At 38.2% G+C, this 20,775-nt stretch overlaps 1 protein-coding gene across 4 annotated transcripts in view; it reads right to left on the minus strand.

The window, feature by feature from the left end:
• Positions 1 to 20,775, minus strand: part of LOC124600531 (exportin-7) — a 243,836-nt gene that overhangs the window by 69,566 nt on the left and 153,495 nt on the right. For 2 of the 4 annotated variants that reach the window (XM_047136171.1, XM_047136169.1), the window contains exons 14-15: positions 14,439 to 14,586; positions 5,429 to 5,588 (exon numbers count right to left, since the gene is read on the minus strand). In XM_047136171.1, coding sequence (XP_046992127.1) covers positions 5,429 to 5,588; positions 14,439 to 14,586 — 308 coding nt within the window. Of the gene's footprint in view, positions 1 to 5,407; positions 5,589 to 14,438; positions 14,587 to 20,775 lie in introns of all 4 variants that reach the window. The other 2 variants (XM_047136170.1, XM_047136168.1) reach the window with 1 other exon arrangement.

A 20,775-nucleotide genomic window follows, 5' to 3' on the forward strand; every position in this document is an offset into this window, starting at 1 on the left:
GAGGTAAAATTCACACAATTAACAATTTTTTATTGCTTTTGCGGAAAATATATAACCACAAATGCATTAAATCTGAACACACTGAAACATTATACAGTGGGTCCTTGTTACTCCAGTCCACCCAGATCATGCACAATAACTTCAAGTGTCACCAGCACGTGATTCGTCGTCGTCGCTGCATGATCCAGAACTCTGCTCAAAGTCAGTATGACAAAGGAGGTTGTCCTCAGTCCCACCAAGATGACTGGAAATTCAGCTTTTTAAAATCTTTTCACCACAAGTTCTTCCAGCATTGACTGCCAAGCAGCCAAAATTCAACAGCACACTTATGACACAGAAGCATACTACAACCAGCCTCCTGGTGTCAAAGTTGTATTGTTCATCATGTAATCTCTATAGAATTGTCTTATACTAGCTCTGAATGGATGATTGAAAAACACATCCAAAGGTGCAACACACTTGCCATGCCACTAGGTCACAGTTGCCTTTTTTCGGATTCTGTTTCACTCAAGTCACCTGTGTACCAGCAGAAACTATCCAACACAAGCATTGATCTTGAGCTAAGAAGAGCTCCTCACCGCTTATTCCAAATTGCTAAAGTCCGGTAGAGGATCAGTTCCTCTGTAGTTAATCCACCATTACAAGTTCTTACAATGATACCAGGTGGGTAGATTTCTCCCTTGGGCAGAGTTTTCCAATTACAAACCACATATGGTGGCAATTTCTGTCCATCAGCTGTAATGCTTAACATCACTGTGACTGCTGCTTTTCAGCACATGTACATATTTGCATAGTACATTTACCTATGTTATTTATTGTAGTGCTGCTCAGCATATCAAAATTAATCAGCGTTTGGTGTACATTCCCTATCTGGGAAAGTAAATAATAATTTTTGCATCGATGTCGGATTATGCAATGCTGGAAAGATATCAAACTGTATAAACAGATAGTGTGTTTTGTTGCATAAATTGCAAAACCCACCCATGTGAAATGTTAAATTTTACTGGTGAAATGTTTCTTTTACATCCTATCAGCCTTCAATTTGAATGATTTCAGTAGGAATGCAATATCCACATTTCCTTTCCCAATTACAAAGTCAAGCAAGTCTTTTTTCCACATTTGGATATTTGCACCTTTACCCTCGAAATGCACACCAATATTCTGAACTATTTAGGAGTTTCTTTTCACTTGCACACAACCAACGAATGTTTTTTTTTCATCAACATCAAATCCACATCAAGCTCCGGCTTTACATATTCCTCTAGAAAGCTGATAATTTCAAATTTAAATTTTGCAGTTAACTAGTACACTCCTTTTCCATCGTCACTCACAAACCAAAAGATCAACTTTTCTCTCACTCTCAAATTGCTTACACTGTCCCTGGAATTAGTCATGTCACTAGACCTCCGTAAAAATCTTGTATTTCGATGACACGTGTCACATGTAAACAGTCTGCACCTCACAGCAGAGCTGTTCTATTCTGCCAAGTTAGAAGTACATTGTAGTCATGTGGTGTTGAAGAAGGGGAAGGGGAGAGAAGCAACTCAAAAGACTAATTGAACTTTCTTGTAAATTTAGTAGTGCAGCCTATATTTGAGATTTACTTTTTACTATACTCTCATGTAAGAAGTTTAGGTGCAGCTTATATTTGCACATAAATGGTTTGCATACAGTAAAACCAAGCTTATTATTCTGTTTGAAGCACTTTTAAGTATTAAAAAGCCAGTGGGCCTGGAATGTGAGAAAGTCAAATTTACTAGCACGAAGAACAGCAACAGCACAACCTGACCAGCACATTTGCGAGGATTCAAACCAATGTTTTGGAATTATAAATGAGGAGCTTGACTGCCAAATGCTTGTTCTAGGTGCCTCCTATAATGCACTTTGGTCCTTTTGGGGCAGAGTGGCAGCTTCTCATACATTTCCAGTTTATGTTTATGACTATTAGGAATACAAAAATTTTACATACATGCTAATGACTAAAATAATGTGAAATCAGTAGTTTTTAATGGTCCAATACGAAATTGGCAGTTTTAATAGAAAGTCCTGAAATTTGGCATTTCCGCACTCCCATGAAAAGATGTCAAATTTGAGGTCAGCAGATTACTAATATTGGAAATCAATAGTTGTTTAATATTGAAATTTGATCTTGTGTTATTGTGCCAATACTGAAGTTCACGTACAGCCTTAAAATGACTGTTAATCGGCATGTAAACAACTGATGCCCTGCATCTGACTACAACAAAAATGGCCTAAATCTAATGATCTCTCTTTCAGTAACAATTTTATTCATCAATGTCACATTTCCCGACACTTTTGCACAACAAACCGTACCACACATGACGCATTTTGGTGTGATTTTCATGCAACATACCAACTGAAATGTTTATTTTCACAGAATGCATGAATAAATATGAAAGCGACCAAATATGGAATTGTAGCTTTGCAAACATATAAAACAACATGGCACATGTTCAGTTTGTTTCTGTCACAGTATATGACATGACATCCTGCAAAATGCACTGACACTTACAACAGATAGAATAACTGAAATTATGCTGCATGAGTAGTATGACAGCTTCTTAAGGAATCCCATTCTCTGGCTTCACCAACTCACAACCAAGTTCCTAATTTTTGATCTAACCTAGAACTCTGGCTTTGATTAAGATCATGCTCTCACCACTTTCAAATAGTAAATGTAATACCGAGTAAATACTGAAATGAACATTCATGGAGGTTTCTGTACCATCGTTTTCAATGTAACACTGAGAAACAATGAAATGAGGACATATGGTACTTGAAAAACAGGTAGCCAGAAGATAGCACCAAAACTGGCAAAAACAATACCAAACTTGGCATTCAACTAAAATATTTTTTCTGTCCCTAACCACCACCATCAGGCCCCTCTCCCCAGCTCAGGAGATGGCCACAGAAAATGGTCTAAGAGAAAGCAATAAACTGAAAGAACTTCTTTTAATTAAAAATGGTTGTATGGCTGATTGCATTGGTTGTTGAATTGTGTGTGTGACTGTTACACACTGCTTTAATGTCCCTTTTTATACAAATAATATATGGTCAAATAACTTTAACTATAACTCTGATTAAACTGGTAGTACATAAAGATTGGAGTAATTTTTATCCCCCATGAAAGGATAAAGGAGAGACAAGCAGATCTTTTGCACACTGGGCAGCCTTTGAATGTGATCAGAAACAGAAAGAGCCCAAGTAAATAGGACAATGGGGACAACAAGGCATATTTTAAGTACCTGCCTCTCCAGGGTAGCCCATACAGACTGATAACAGAATATAAGCAATCTCTTGTCTGTAATTTTATTTATATTTCAATAGTATCTGCAAAGATTCAATTAATCAATTAATAGTGTGTGTGTGTGTGTGTGTGTGTGTGTGTGTGTGTGTGTGTGTTTTCTTGAGGGGGGGGGGGGGGGCAGCATGGGGGGAGGGGAGGGAGGGGCAGTGAGCATGCACATGCATGCATTCAGGAATCTTAACCTTTGTCAATAACACAAAACTATTATGAAGGAAAGGCATTTGCATATTTATGCTTCTTTATTTCTACTTTGAATACTTACTCTCATATAAACCATGTCTGATGCACACTACAAACAACAGTATAGCGTATTTCATTTTATTTGGCCGGAGTTCTCTTCATACTGCTGATACTTGCTTGTACGTAATTTCTCATACTGGTACTATACTCGAGAGTTGTTTTTGCTCTGTACAGTCTAACAGTTCTCAATGTTAATAAATTCTATTTAATCATCACTGTTCTTCTTCAGAATTTTTTAATTTATGCCATACACCAGATCATATTCTGAATTATTGTTCATTTTGTACCATTACTGATAGACATCTACCTTGTTGAAACAGTTGCCACTACTTAGGTGCAATGGGCATAGAGCTTGTGAATAGTTTGGTATAATGCTGAAAAATCATCTTATGTTGTACAAAGTTCTCAAATTTAATCTACTGAATTACATGAATTCCCTCCCTCCAACTTTAACTACACTTACTGATGGGTTTCTCACACATTGCCATTTATTACATAAAATAGTACTCTTGTTTTTGGATGTCCAGCTATGTTGGCAATTTATATATAAAAACAAAGATGAGGTGACTTACCGAACGAAAGCGCTGGCAGGTCGACAGACACACAAACAAACACAAACATACACACAAAATTCAAGCTTTCCCAACAAACTGTTGCCTCATCAGGAAAGAGGGAAGGAGAGGGGAAGACGAAAGGAAGTGGGTTTTAAGGGAGAGGGTAAGGAGTCATTCCAATCCCGGGATGTGATGTCTGCTTGTGTCTGTATGTGTGGATGGATATGTGCGAGTGTATACCTGTCCTTTTTTCCCCCTAAGGTAAGTCTTTCCGCTCCCGGGATTGGAATGACTCCTTACCCTCTCCTTTAAAACCCACTTCCTTTCGTCTTCCCCTCTCCTTCCCTCTTTCCTGATGAGGCAACAGTTTGTTGCGAAAGCTTGAATTTTGTGTGTATGTTTGTGTTTGTTTGTGTGTCTATCGACCTGCCAGCGCTTTCGTTCGGTAAGTCACCTCATCTTTGTTTTTATATATAATTTTTCCCACGTGGAATGTTTCCCTCTATTATATTGATATGTTGGCAATTTTATTTACGTAACAATATTTTAATAAATTATACAGTCTTACTCCAAAGGCACCATGATCTTGTGTCTGCTGTCTGCCTGGACCCCCGAGACACACATCTAAATCTTCATAAATCACTGAATAGTCCTCACATTCTATCTTTGTCATCAATTTTCTATTCGTTATTATTCTATTCATTTCAATTCATTATTATATTTGATAACTACTGCACATCATTTTCATTATACAAACTGAACAGCTTTACGCTGTGACAACCAGTTCTTCTCGAAATCATTACACTAATCCTGAGTTATATGCAACGTGGTAATATGTGCTCAGATTTTTCCAAATCAAGTTAAACTTGTTTATGATGTACATATCACACAGAGGCTTCAATGGCACTTCAATGAAAATAGCAATAGGAAAAACAAGGTATGTTTAGCTGCTCACCTTCAGAGGAACCCATGCAGCAGAACAAAGACTAGTGGAATTCAAACTACCTCTTGTCTGTACCTTCAAGTTTCTTTCAGAAAGCTTACTGTTTGCATTAAATGGAATAGTGTTGCTCAAAACATGCTGAAGGGACGGGTAAGCAAGCCCTACCAAGAAGTGTTAAGAGCACCCTCTCAGTTTTCTCAAACACATTCACGACTAGCTTTGCAGAATGTATTAAACAGGTATTCATGCTTTATTAATTCACTCTGTAAGTAATAGACACAACAGTTTGAAACTGAACCACATTTTCCATTGTTTAATCAATTACACATATACAAAATATACCTTGTCTGCAGGAAAGGATACATCCAATCAAACAACATCATATATGACGTTTTTGTATTAAAAGCATAAGCCAGTCCTCTCAGATCTCGTGCAAGCCCTATTAGAGCTTTCTTTGCTTCTTCAGATGCGAAAAGTGGAGTTTCAGCAGATGCTAACATAGTGCCAATTGATTCAAAAGCAGCTGAAATAATTACAGAAAAATTATTTCATTAACAAATTTGAGGTAAGTTTAAACAAATAACAAGTAATGGGTTTCTTTATAAATAACTTTCCTGCTACCAGTCTCCGTTTTCCTTTATTTATATTTTACATGAGGTTTTTCAGGAAATTATTCCCATTTTATTAATGTACTATGCCATTTATTCATAATGGTTTTGATCTGTGGAATTCTGCATTGTTCTGTTACCTAAGTTTTCCTGTGGTCCATTTCTGTAGAATCAAACACAATTTTCTGTGCACACTATACATCAAGAATAACTAACTTACATAAGCAGTTACAAAGGTGTTTTTAGATGTAGTCAACAAAGATATTTATCTTAATAATCTGTATCATAATTTGTTTATATCTATTTACAATAGTGCTTTTTCTGTGTGCTATTATTTTCAAGTTACTGTCAAAGCATCTGAAATTCACTGATTCACTTCAAAGTTTTTCATTTAATATTTGTTGTCTTCATATTTTTTGTAATGTGAATATATCTCCAGCTCATCTAACAGATCCATTTACACTCTGCATTTAGTTGGTGGAGTACTTTTACATTTTGTTCTACTTTTCCAAATGCATGTCTTGTATTGTGTGTGTGTGTGTGTGTGTGTGTGTGTGTGTGTGACTACTGCTGAAGTAGCGTGTCTGTTGTCTGTGTAGGGTTTAATGTGCTCTGTATGCCTGTGTTGAAATCTCAGCTGGTTTGTCTTAGGTAAAAAATTGAGCATTCCTGGCATGTTACTTTAGATATTCCAGAGTTGAGTATATGGGTCATGATCAAACTTTATGTTGTGTATTATTTTTTGTTCTAGTTCATTAGATTTACTTTGTGAGTTACAAAAATATTTGTAGTCTTCTGTGATATACTATCTATCAACATATATTTGTTTTTGTCTTTTTCTTCTGTGGTGTGGTTCATATCTAGGTCTTTCTTCACTTTTTCTAATAATGCGTCAACCATGGAAGTAACATTTATAAGGATGCAGATGGCCTAGCATCATGTATATCTGCAAAAACTGAATTTTATAGGGTATATGGACATGACATGCTGCTGTTGGCAAAATGGGATGCCCAGGACATAATAGACATTCACAACTGCTTCAGTAGTATATATATGAGAAAATTACATTTACAGTGGAAAATGAACAAAACAAATTATTTGAACCTAAATAGTAGACAACAGAACATACACATTTAAAATTTATAGGAAAAATACAATGACTGACATCACACTCCCTGCAAACTCACGTCATCTACACAATCGTAAACAGGCAGCAAACAGATCAACACTATATAGGACAATTAAAATACCTTTAAATGAAGAAAATCTACATACGAAATAAACATAGCGAAACAGATTGCAGCTGCCAGTGATTATACTGCTTCCACTGTTTACACGGTACTAGACAAAGTGAAGAAAAACCCCAACATAAACCACACCATAGAAGAGAAAGACAAAAACAAATGTATATTGAGATCATCCCACACATTGGCAATTTATCATGGAAGATAGCAAATATTTTCGAAAACCACAAAGTGAAACTGGGTTTTCTACATCTAATAAACTACAGCAAAAGCTAATAGAAAACAAAGTGTAATCATGATTCATATTACTCAAGGCTCTGGAATATACCAAGTAACATACCAGGAATGCTCAATGTTCTACCTAGGACAAACAGGTCGAGACTTCAACACCAGATACACATAGCACATTAAAGCCTACGCACGCACGCGCACACACACACACACACACACACACACACACACACACACACACACTACTTCAGCAACAGCCATACACACACACATTCAGAAAAGTAGAGCAAAATATCAAATTACCCCAAAAACTTAATAAAAGGCATAAAATAGATCTGTTAGAAGAACTACAAATATGTTCACATTACAAAAAATACAAGTATAAAATATTAAATGAAGAAGCTGAAACAGAAACAGAGAATTTCATCACGTGCGTCGACTGTATACTTATATAAAAATAGTAACACAGAGAAATAAGCACCACTGTTAATAGATATAACATGATCCAGTTTATCAAGATAAATACCCTCTGTACAGAACTATATAATATTCTGTCGAAGACCTATAGCATTATTTCTGCTGACATCTAGAAACATCTTTGCATCTGTAAATTTGTTTTTTCGATGTATACTGTGCTCAGAAAATTATGTGTGATGTTTAATGTATGTGAGACTCTGCACAAATGGACCAAAATAAAACTTAAAGGCAAGATAACAATGCACAACCCCACGCATCACAAACATTATTAAAAATTGCATAGAAAACAAAGAAATACACACTTGAAAATGGGAATAATTTCCTGAAACATATCATGTAAAATATAAATAAAAGATAATCATAACTGGTAAAACAGGAAAGATATTTATAAACAAATCCACTGTTTTCACAATAACAGGGTTTCACAAATCGTTTCTAACAGATCAAATCAAGTGGGTGTTATATCTCTGTGAACTTATCTACCAATTACTTTGATAGATTGTATGAACTCCTCCTTTAACTAAAACTTCTTGCACCACAGATCCAGAATGAACATTCCCATCCATAAATTGAGGGATGTTTGAGAAATAAGGAAATATTGCATCACAGGGACAGTGCACAGAGTAAACTGTAACACAACTTGGAAACATAAGATATACAGTGCATGCAAGTACAACACTGTATACTGATCCTGCAACAGTTTGTGTGTGCTGAGATCTTAAATATAGTAGTTTTAACCCGGTACTTTATGTGGACTTGGTACATTATTTTGGGGTGTATGGAAGCAGCAAACACATTTGAGCGTAATTCACCCTCAGACACATTCCACGAATGTGGAGAAGACTCCAGGACAGTGGAAACCTCCAACTGAAGTATGGGTATGGACAACCATGTGCAACAGCCCAGTGTCAGTATCATTATCTTGCCTTAAGTGTCAAGAAAAGATCCAAAATAACAAATTATCTGCACTGGTTAAGGGACACATGGCAGTTTCTAGTTTACAAAAATCCCTTCACACATTGAGTTGTCGGGTTTCAAGATGTTTCTTTGTATGTTCAGATGCATTTCTCCGGCAAAGGCAATACATGGCTTAACAAATATGGAATCTTGTGCACCAAACAGTGCACAGAAGTGGGATAATTACGCTCACACATAAGTCGCCCTTTATCTTGGAAAGTCATTCTCTGTTCAAATTAGAACCATGCTTATATTGTGGAACGGGGCTGATACAGCAACAACAGTGTTTCTGTTTTGGGATAGCACATTGAGAGTCATTGCAGAAACAAGTGATGGCTGCAGTTAACGACGATGACAACAACCTGTTAATGTAAACCTTTCTGCAGTGCATACAGATCTGGTTTTCAACTGAAAGATAACAAAGCTCACCCTGACATGGCTGACCTAATAAACAAGTACCTGTAACATGAGGACATCAATTATTTGGTGACCAGATCCCTCTCCAGGTCTGAAATTAAACTTCACGTCCATGAGACAAGACTAGGCTCAAAGAATGAAGTCCTAAAAATGCTATCTTACTTCCAATCTCCTGATAACATTTAACTAGCAATGTAATGCATTACTGCAAGCCATACTGGATAGAAGATGAGTGGGGAGATATACTGCAAGGAGAATTCCACATAGCACTGAGAGATCAAAGTCAAAACATGGCTCCCTGGAGTAGACAAAATTCCATCAGAATTCTTAATATTCTTGGGAGAGCCAGCCATTAACAAAATATTCCAAATGGTGTGGAAGATATATGAGATACATTGATATATGAGACATGCAAGATACCCTTGAACATCAAGAAGAATGTAATAATTCCAATCTCAAAAAATAGCAGATATTAATGCTACTAAACAATCTGTTCAATAAGTCATCTTTGCAAACTATTTACACAAATTAACTAGAAGAATAGATAAACTGGTAGAAGCATACCTTAGGGAAGATCAGTTCGGGTTCTGGAGAAATACAGGAATAAATGAGGCAATACTGACCCTGCTAATTATCTTTGGCGATAAGTTAAAGGAAGGAAATGCTACATTTATAAAATTTGCACACTCAAAGAAAGCTTTTTATGTGTTGGCAAAGGATAAGGTGAGCAGTTAATAGAATGAGTATTACCTTCAAAAGAGGTATAGATTAATTGGTTGGCTGATTTGGGGGAGGAGACACAACAGCAAGGTCATTGGAAGTCAGCTATGTCCTTTTGAAGGAACCATTCTGACAGTTGCCTGAAGTGATTTAGGAAAATCATGGAAAGTCTGTATCAAGATGGCGAACATGGGTTTGAACCGAATGCGAGTCCAGTGCGCTAACCACTCCACTACCTCACTTGGTACAGATTAATGTTAATGAAATGGAATGTATTTGAATTAAATCAGGCCATGCTCACAGTGTTAAATTAAAAAAGATCAGGGAAGATTGGTAAATAAGTTTTGCTTTTTGGGCAGCAAAATAACTGAGAGGTACAAAGTAGAGGAGATATAAAATGCAAAGTCCCTATATTAAGCAAAAGCATTTCTGAAAAAGACAACTGACAAATGTAAGTATGGGGAAGTCTTTCCTGAAGGTACTTAACTGGAGGGTAGCTTTGGATGGCTGTGAAAATATTTCAGACGAGAAGAGAAGAGAAGAGAAGAGAAGAGAAGAGAAGAGAAGCTTTTGAAATACGGTGCTGCAGAAGGATGCTGAAAATTAGATGGGTAGATCACTTTATTAATGAGGAGGTACTGAACTGAACAATGGAGAAAAAAAAATTATGGCTTAACTTGATTAAAAGGAGGAATTAGTGGAAAAGACACATTATGAGGCATCAAGGAATCGTCAGTTTGGTATAGGAAGAAAGTGTGAGGGGAAAAAATTGTAGAGGATGAACAAAGTAAGAAGGTTCAAATGGATGTAGGTTGCAGTGGTTCTTCTGAGATGAAGAGGTTTGCACAAGACAGACTAGTGTATAAAAACAAGTCTCCTGTGCCTTACCTTTCCAGTCGCCCACCACCTCCTGAAGTCCCACCCTCCAGTCACAGAGGAGCATTCCACTCATAACTCAGTACCACCCACGACTGGAGCAACTGAATTACATTCTCCATCAGGGTTTTAATTAACTCTCGTCGTGCCCTGGAATGAGAAATGTCCTGCCCACTATCCTTCCCAACCCTCCCATAAGGGTATTCCACCGTCCACCGAACCTACACAATATATTCGTCCATCCTTACACAACGCCTGCTCCCAATACCTTACCTCATGGCTCATACCGCTGTAATAGACCTAGATGCAAGACCTGTCCCATACATCCTCCCACCACCAACTACTCCAGTCTAGTCACTAACATCACCTATCTCATCAAAGGCAGGGCTACCTGTGAAACCAGTCAAGTGATCTACAAGCTAAGCTGCAACCACTGTGCTGCATTCTATGTAGGCATGACAACCAACACGCTGTCTGTCCACATGAATGGCCACCGACAAACTTATGCCAAGACACTAGTGGACCACCCTGTTGCTGAACACGCTGCGAAACATGATAGCCTTCATTTCAATGACTGCTTCACAGAGTGTGCCATATGGATCCTTCCCACCAACACCAGTTTTAACTGAATTGCGCAGGTGGTAGCCTTCCCTTCAATACATCCTGCATTGCCATAATCCTCCTGGCCTCAACCTTCGTTAGTCATTGTACTCACCCATCCACCCTCTTCTCTGTTCACATTCCAGCACTACACAGCCGTCATTCCACCACCACACCAAGTCTTTTTATTTCTCTCCTTTTCCGCTACTCCTCCCCCCCCCCCCAAGCCCCCCCTCTCCTGTGCCCTCAGTCTAACCTGCAGCACTTCACTGATTGCCACCTCCACCATACCATCCTTCCCCCTCCCCACCTCAGCCTCCTCCTTACCCCCAACCCAGTCCTTCCCCCTCCCCGCCCCAGCCTCCTCCTTACCCCCACCCAGTTGCCACTTCTATCATGCACTGGTGCTGCTGCTCGCAGTGTGGTTTTGGTTGCCTGAGACTGCAGTGTATGTGAGTTGAATTTGCGTATGTGTGTCTATTGTTGATGAAAGCCTTAATGGCCGAAAGAATAATTGCGAGAGTGTTTTTGTTGTGCCTATCTGCGACTCAGCGTCTCCGCTATATGGTGAGTAGCAACTTTATTTGTCATAATATTGAATCCTTATCAATGTCATGATGTTGCTAAGATATCTTGTAGTGCATACATTATCACTGTGCTTCATTATATCATCTAGTTTCTGAAGGTCCTTTAACTTGTGGTCACTACTGTATATTGTTTCCTTCACTACAAAATTAATTACTTAGATATTACAACCAATAATAATAATAATAATAATAATAATAAATCTACATAAAACTGATGAAGATTATTTATTAAAATTACTGGTGGCACATAGCTCCACTTAAAATCATTTCTGAAGTTACACAAGTGGTCATCAAAGAGTTCATTACTATGTTCAGAACGCTGCTTCATTGGATGTGGTTAGAGATACCACGAAAGGCACAAAACAGTAAGCTTGGGTGAAGATGTCAACTGCTACTTTATCAATCAATTTTTATTTTGCCACCAATCAGGTGAAACCAAGATGAAAAAAAAAGAAGAGCTAAGTTGCAATATATTCAAAGTATTCAAAAAGTCATTTACTATCATATATGTTACTTTCTGATTTCTTATCACCAAGGAGTTCACTAGATTAAGCCTTAGTACAACTACGAAAGAGATATAAGGAGGGCAATAGATGCTGATGCATCATTGCAGTATTACTTTCAAATGACTGGTGAAATCAAAAAGGACTCAGTATTTTTGCGGCTGGGATTTAAATAGCTCATCTCAATGCCACCATCATTTTACCTACTTCAGTTTGGTGTTGGAAACAAAGAAGAAAAAAAAAAGGGGGAAAAAGAATGTGGACACACTAAAAATAACTTCAAATTGGTATTAGTAGTAGTAGTATCACAACTGATTATTAAGCTTTGGGAGAACGTGGAAACTGCTCTAGGAAATTCTTGTGGGAGTGGTGGGGTGAGACATGAGAGATGCGGGGCAGATGATGGCGAAGACAAGAAGCTGTATTGTTGTGAAACTTGAGTTTCTCCCATTATATAAACTATTCAAACAACTTACAAGAATACATCTGGGTGACATCTTTCGCAATGGCAAATATTATGAAAGGCTCAAACCCTATCATATTGAATTCAAATGGAATGAGACAGTACTGGGCAAGGAAATTTAAACCTATGGTACACGAGACTGCACTAATTAACATGGAGAAGTGCCCAGTGGTAGGATTGACTTTTTGAAGCCATCGATATCTTGATGTAGGTACATATTTATTACATATACAATGAGTACTGGAAAGAACACTATTCACTTTTAACACACTTTGAGCAGAAGAAAGACACTCACAAATCTGAGATGACAAAAGGTTATTAATTTCTAATGGCACAGCAATAGAACTCAATGAAAACCTTTTTATTATTTTGGGTCAGAAGTTCAACAGTTTAGTAAGTCTTCATCTAATTTCAGTATGTTCCTGTCCTAAGCTCCGAACATGATCTTGAAGATGAAAGGTATCTCCCATCACAAATGTCCCACTATTAATGTACATGATTACTTTTCTGTACATGACATACTGGCTCCACAATACTGTCATGAGATGAAATGGTGTGTGAAGCAAGCGACACGTATTTTTCTCACACAGTTCATAATGTAATGACGTGTATTTTTCTCACACAGTTCACAATATACCGCTGCAATCTCGCTCTCACAAGCCGGCCACTCTAACACCTGTTTTTGTTGTTTTATGTAACTGATCTTATGCCAATAATAGTGATCAGTGCTTCTAAAACTAAACACAACTGTTAGTAACTCAAAGGTATTAAATATATTCGAACAGTCCATGTTTTTGTAAAACTTACGTTCCCTCAGTTTTGAGAAGCCCCTTTTTTCCAACCCCTTATGCTGCTGAAGTCACAGCAGAGTGTTCAAGGTTGAACTTTTAGAAATAAGACCCATACAGTTTGTACGAACACTGTGTTTCTAAATTACAAATGTCTTTCTTACCAATACTTGAATGGAATTCTTGGACGGTTTTAAAGGAATAATAAGAATTGCTTCATTTTAGATGTGACAAGTCTATTTACCAGAACAACAATTATGGATATTTACAAAGACTGGCATCACTTGCAGTTGTCCAGGACCGTACAGTATCATCATGAGAACAAATTGAAGTGGCAGTGCCACTAGCAGCAGTATGAGGGTAAGCACAACAGCAACATTAAGTTGCCTTCACATCCAATACCTGCATGTAAATGTATGTTAACCTCATTATGGTGTAAAATATTTACTTATTAATTAATATTACTGCATACTAATGGAGTCAGAAATTGTGCCAAAATCAGAGCTTCTTCAAGCTGTAGTCTAGTACCAATAATTTAAGAGATTCTGAATGCTGTTACAAAAATATTGTATAACATAAGGATGATTAAAAAAAATTACGCATATTGTTCTCACACTAAATTACTGACACCACACCAGCAAGACTTCCACGCAATCTCATACATGAAAAAATCCACTACTTTCACTACGCCAAAATCAAGTTTATCAATATCTGGACCCCCATTCAAAAAATGGGAAGTCATACAATGACAGACACACTAAAAACTTAATGTAACAACATTTATAGACAAAAGATTCACACTAAGAAATCAATAATACTCATAATCAACAACAGCATTAAAGGCTCTTGAGTGAAAACTAACCATATAAACTACACACAAAGACACAATTAAAAGTACAAACCTGTTAGTGGTAACATGAAGCTATCAAATCTGTCCTCATCTTCACCCAAATCAACCATAAGAAGCCGACCCAGTGAGGTATAAAACATTGATCTGCATCGCATTTCACTTACAGCCACACTATTTCCCAAAAATGGAAAGTGTTCACTCTGAAACAAAAAGAAATTAATGCAAATTTAATGATTATCTTACTAACACATTTTCTAGTATTTCACATGAAAATAAGTCAGTCCAATGTAGTGATCACTGATTTAAGAATTCATACATAAATTCACCATAACAAAAATTTTGATACTATAAGCTCTGAAATCTGAACGTGTCCTGAGAGGAGAGAGGTTTCAGAAAGTAGATAAATATACTTCACAGAAATTCAATATTTTTACTGCTTTTAATTTATATTTTACTTCAGAACATCAAAGCACCTACAAATTCAATGAAACACTATTTCCTGTGAACAAATACAATAGCTGTGTACATTACATTGCAGCCTGCAGACTAGAACATCAAAGCATCTACAAATTCAATCAAGCTCTATTTCTTGTAAATAACACAATAGTCGTGTGCATTACATTGTAGCCTGCAGAATAGAATGACACAAGAATTATTAAATTTCTATTTCACATTATTATTACATCCAACAAAGACAACAGATATCATTTTGGTCCCAAGTTTGCAAATAAAACTGAATAAGCTATTCACATGAAATTGCAGCCACTTATATGAAACACAGGTAGACCGATGTGTCACAAGGAATTTCTTGAATGCAGAACCCTAAAGTGCTACTTATTCTACTGGCCTAAACCAAGTTAAGCAGCAACAAAATGTATGAGGCGTAGTCAAATTTTGATAATCAACTCAAGAAAAATTTTTTTCTTATTTTTTGCTTTTAGTAGGTGGAAGTCTTCAGTCTGAAATTCCCACACCACATTACCGCAGTATATTGTCAGAGAGTTTTTTACTTTTTGTAGGTGAGTATATTGTCGGGAGGGGGGGGGGGGGGGGGGGGGGTTCTGTAGCCCACTGATAAAATATCGTATCATGTGCTAATTAGTTTTCTGCATATGTAGGGGAACTATGCTGTAACAATCCATGCCGAGTTGGCAGAAATGTATTATTTATTGATGTACAGTTGATTAATACTTGTCCCATTACTACAGATCCTGAATACGACATTTTTTAATGATATAGAATGTGTCACTTTAACATAAGATTTCTTAACACAATATGATTTTTTTACCATTACTACGTCATATCTAAAAATTCATCTGTTGTCATTCAAAAATTCTTTTAATTGGTTTACAAATGTTGGTTACCTTTATGTCAGACTTTCAATGCTATTTGGTAAATGACCAAAGACTTAAGACTTCTGTGACAGCATAACTCACCCTTTTCTGTGCCAAATTCAGATTTATCCAGAATAGTGACTATCACCCATTCTTCTAGTGTTGTAGCTATGCACTTTGCTATTATTTTTGAATTTGGATGGATTATTAACAACAAATTTCATTAAGTGAATATATGTATCTTGAGAGTACTGTAAATATCCCAGTTCCTTAAATAAATGTCTGCAGGATGATCTTTGGTGGGCTCCTTAGACGATTTTTCTCTTAATGGCAAATTACGCCAAAATATGATGCCACGTCAAAGCAGTCAATGAAAATAAGCACCGCAGGCAAATTTGCTGATATGTTCATCACCAAAATTTGCTATAACCCTAATTGCATAAATATCTCGACTCAAATATTTCAGCAGATCATGAACATCGTTCTTCCAACTCTATTTCTCATCAGCGCACACTCCCAGAAATTTTGAATCTTCTGCCTTAACAACAGACTTCTGTTCAAAATCTACACTACTGGCCATTAAAATTGCTACACCACGAAGATGACGTGCTACAGATACAAAATTTAACCGACAGGAAGAAGATGCTGTGATATGCAAATGATTAGCTTTTCAGAGCATTCACACCAGGTTGGCAGCAGTGGCGACACCTACAACGTGCTGACATGAGAAAAGTTTCCAACCGATTTCTCATACACAAACAGCAGTTGACCGGTGTTGCCTGGTGAAACGTTGTTTCGATGCCTCGTGTAAGGAGCAGAAATGCGTACCATCACGTTTCCGACTTTGATAAAGGTCAGATTGTAGCCTATTGCGATTGCGGTTTATCGAATCGCGACATTGCTGGTCTTGTTGGTCGAGATACAATGACTGTTAGCAGAATATGGAATCGGTGGGTTCAGGAGGGTAATACGGAACGCCGTGCTGGATCCCAACGGCCTCGTATCACTAGCAGTCGAGATGACAGGCATCTTATCAGCATGGCTGTAACGGATTGTGCAGCCACGTGTCGATCCCGGAGTCAACAGAGAGGGACGTTTGCAAGACAACAACCATCTGCACGAACAGTTCAACGACATTTGACGCAGCATGGACTATCAGCTCGGAGACCATGGCTGTGGTTACCCTTGACGCTGCATCACAGACAGGAGCGCCTGTGATGGTGTACTCAACGACGAACCTGGGTGCACGAATGACAAAACGTCATTTTTTCTGATGAATCCAGGTTCTGTTTGCAGCATTATGATGGTCGCATCCGTGTTTAGCAACATCATGGTGAACGCACATTGGAAGCGTGTATTCATCATCGACATACTGGCGTATCACCCGGCGTGATGGTATGGGGTGCCATTGGTTACATGTCTCAGTCACCTCTTGTTCGCATTGACGGCACTTTGAACAGTGGACGTTACATTTCAGATGTGTTACGAGCCGTGGCTCTACCCTTCATTTGATCCCTGCAAAACCCTACATTTCAGCAGGATAATGCATGACCGCATGTTGCAGGTCCTGTACGAGCATTTCTGGATACAGAAAATGTTCGACTGTTGCCCTGGCCAGCACAATCTCCAGATCTCTCACCAATTGAAAATGTCTGGTCAAGGGTGGCCGAGCAACTGGCTTGTCACAATACGCCAGTCACTACTCTTGATGAACTGTGGTATTGTGTTGAAGCATGGGCAGCTGTACCTGTACATGCTATCCAAGCTCTGTTTGACTCAATGCTCAGGGGTACCAAGGCTGTTATTACGGCAAGAGGTGGTTGTTCTGGGTACTGATTTCTCAGGATCTATGCACCCAAATTGCATGAAAATGTAATCACATGTCAGTTATAGTATAATATATACCAGTTTATCATCTGCATTTCTTCTTGGTGTAGCAATTTTAATGGCCGGTGGTGTATATTTAGCTACGGTGTTATGACATTTTATTATGAAAATGAAACTTGCTACTCACCACATAGCATGGATTCTGAGTTGCAGATAGGCACAACAAAGAGACTGTTCCAAATAAAGCTTTCTGCCTGTAAGGCCAACGTCAAAAACAGAGAAAGACCACACACACACACACACACACACACACACACACACACACACACACACACACAAAAGACTGCAGTATAAAGGCAACAGTAGCAACTTTCCTTTTCATAATATTGTTACATTCTATCCTGTATTATCCATTGTTTGATTTGTGTTATGACATTTACTATAAATAACTGTATATACTGTGTTTTCTCAAATTTAATGAGAGTCCATTTGCAGAGCACCACTTAACAATTTTCTGAAATACATTATTTACTATTTCCTCAGTTAATTCTTGTTTGTCGGGTGTGATAACTATATTTGTATCATCAGAAAAAAGAATTAGCTTTGCATCTTTGTGAATATAGAGTGGCAAGTCATTCATATATATTAAGAAGATTAAGAGACCCACAACTGAACCCTGTGGGACACCATTCTTGCTGACTCCCCAGTTGGAGGACTCTGCTTATTTTTGCGACTACCTGTACTGTTGATTTCAGCCTTCTGCATTATTCTAGTTATATACGGATGAAACCACTTGTTCAGGAAAAATAGGCATCAGACATTCAGAAGTAGGCAGTTATGGAGGGCAAACTTACTCCCAAGGCAACCTGAGTTCTAAATGTGAGCCCATGGTGCATGCCTTGTCTCTTCTCTGATACTGTTCTACAATTCATTCTCTCCAAAAATATTCTAATAATTAGGAAGAGGTTGTAATTTGTGAACACTTTTGTACGACACAGTTAATTTATTCCACTATAAATTCTGAGTGCACTCGCATTACAATTACAGCCACTCATCCATCAATATCTTATACAAGTTTACCATTGCTGATTCTTTAATGTGTAATTGCCATTTAATTATAGAACAACTCTCCTGATACCAAATTAATCCTGAGCTTCAAAATTCTCATTTTGCTCAAACATGTACACAACCTACTTGCATGATGACTCCACTGTGACTTTGTATAATCTTTTGACCAAATAGACTATCAAGGGAAATGCAGGCAATCGGGACCTGCCCTGCAAGCATGCTCCCACTCAAGTGACTCAATCCTTCGCACCAAAAGATATCCAGGTGCCAATCTCTCCCTTCTAGAACTATGGTGCATCCCTGTCAGTGATGCAAACTGCACAGTAGCAAAGAGGTGTAAGGGTAGCTTCGATCCTTCAAATATAGGACAGTGGTTAGGTGGCACAGACACTTCTACTCTGGTCGAACAAGTCTGAATGGTGAAGAATGAACTGATGGCCCTTCTCTCTGTGAAGAACTGAGTGTTGTACGAGAAGTGGAGGCTCTGGTGCTTGAAGACCAGTATATGACAACTGAAACACTAGTGGAAAAAAGTGAAAATCAATCATGAGTCAGTTTCAAATATATTGCACAACATTTTCAAAATTAAAAATGTGACTGCCCCAACTCATTCTGAACAGGGTACAGCCATACGTGCTGCTTCCTTGGGTTGTCAATATCTGCCATTCCCCCCCCCCCCCCCCCCCCCCCCCCCCCCCCCCCCCAATATACTCCTGACATGGCACCAGTTAAGCCTTCCTCTTTCCTTAAATGAAGAAACTATTGGCTGGCAGGCATTTCCAGAATGACCAGGTTAGCAGCCAAAATGCAAACGTCTACAACCAAGGTCTCCACCAAGTCATCAGTCAATTGGAAAAATGGGTCAACTGAAGCATGAATACGTACAGAAGGGTTGACACCATCACCAAGTTTCAATGCGTCAGCCTGATTTTTTTGACGTTATAATTTATAAAGTTTACAAACAACCCCTTGTACAGGTTTGTTGTACACATGACACAAGATACCATTCAAGCTTAAACCTTTGTGAGAGTGCTGCTATTGCATGAAACTTGAGTAGCAAACTAAACAGAGTGTTCCAAAATGATCTTTACAACTTTGATCATGTTTATTTCCGAAATGGGGATAGATAGATAGGTATGGTTTGCAGCAAAATGTTCACACACAACTATAGTTTTTTTTCCCCCTCTTCCTTTTTGCAAGTTAGTTATTGATAAAAATGGCCACCTCCAGCAGAAAGCACACTGTGTGGAATAGTTGATGGAGATTCAGGTCCAGCAGTGCTTCTGGATATGTTGCAGAAGAACACCACTGCCCTGTCCTACCATTAGACAATGGTAAATGAGGTTCAAGGAATCCAGAAATGTCATGAAGAGGATGAGTTCTGGGTGTCCAAGCACAATTGGTGCAGATGTGGTATGGGTGCAATGGACATTTATCTGGAGCCAACCAAATCAATCCATCAGTTGCAGTTACGAACAACCACAGTGTACAAGGTGCTACACAAGAAACTGAAGTTGAACGTCTATAAGGTGCAGCTCCTGCATGCATTTCAAACTCAACAATTGGCCAAAGTACAAAGCATTTGCAACTGATATTCTGAGTACCACAATGATGACCAAGACTATCTGAAAAATGTGATGTTCACGGACAAAGCTTACTTTCACATGTCTGCGAAGGTAAATTGACAATGTGAGGCTCTGAAAACCCTCACTTTAGCATGATAATAGTGTGCAACAGTCCAAAGGTAAATGTGTGGTGTAAACTGATTCTGCACTGTTCTTTGCATAGGCATCAATAACCTTGACTGTTTATATGGAAATGTTGGAACATGTTTGCATTTCCACAGTTCAAAGAATTGCATTCTGACATCATGCTTTGGTAGGATACTGCCTTTCCTAACTGGGCCTTGATCGTTCTGAAGGCTTCGGACAACATTTCCAGGTGAATGGAATGGCAGAGCTGGACCCATCTCCTGGATCCCAATGCCTCCACACATAACCCCATTAGGTTTTTTTTTCTTTGGGGCACTGTGAAAGGATATGGTTTACCAATCCCCAGTGCAGGACCTGCAGAAACTCTGAGCTCGCATCAGAGCTACAATTGTGTAAGTTAATGAGGAAATGCTACACTGGACATGGGGGGAACTGGAATGCCACTTAC

The sequence above is a fragment of the Schistocerca americana genome, chromosome 1, assembly GCF_021461395.2.
Source record: "Schistocerca americana isolate TAMUIC-IGC-003095 chromosome 1, iqSchAmer2.1, whole genome shotgun sequence".
Taxonomy (NCBI): Eukaryota; Metazoa; Arthropoda; class Insecta; order Orthoptera; family Acrididae; genus Schistocerca; species Schistocerca americana.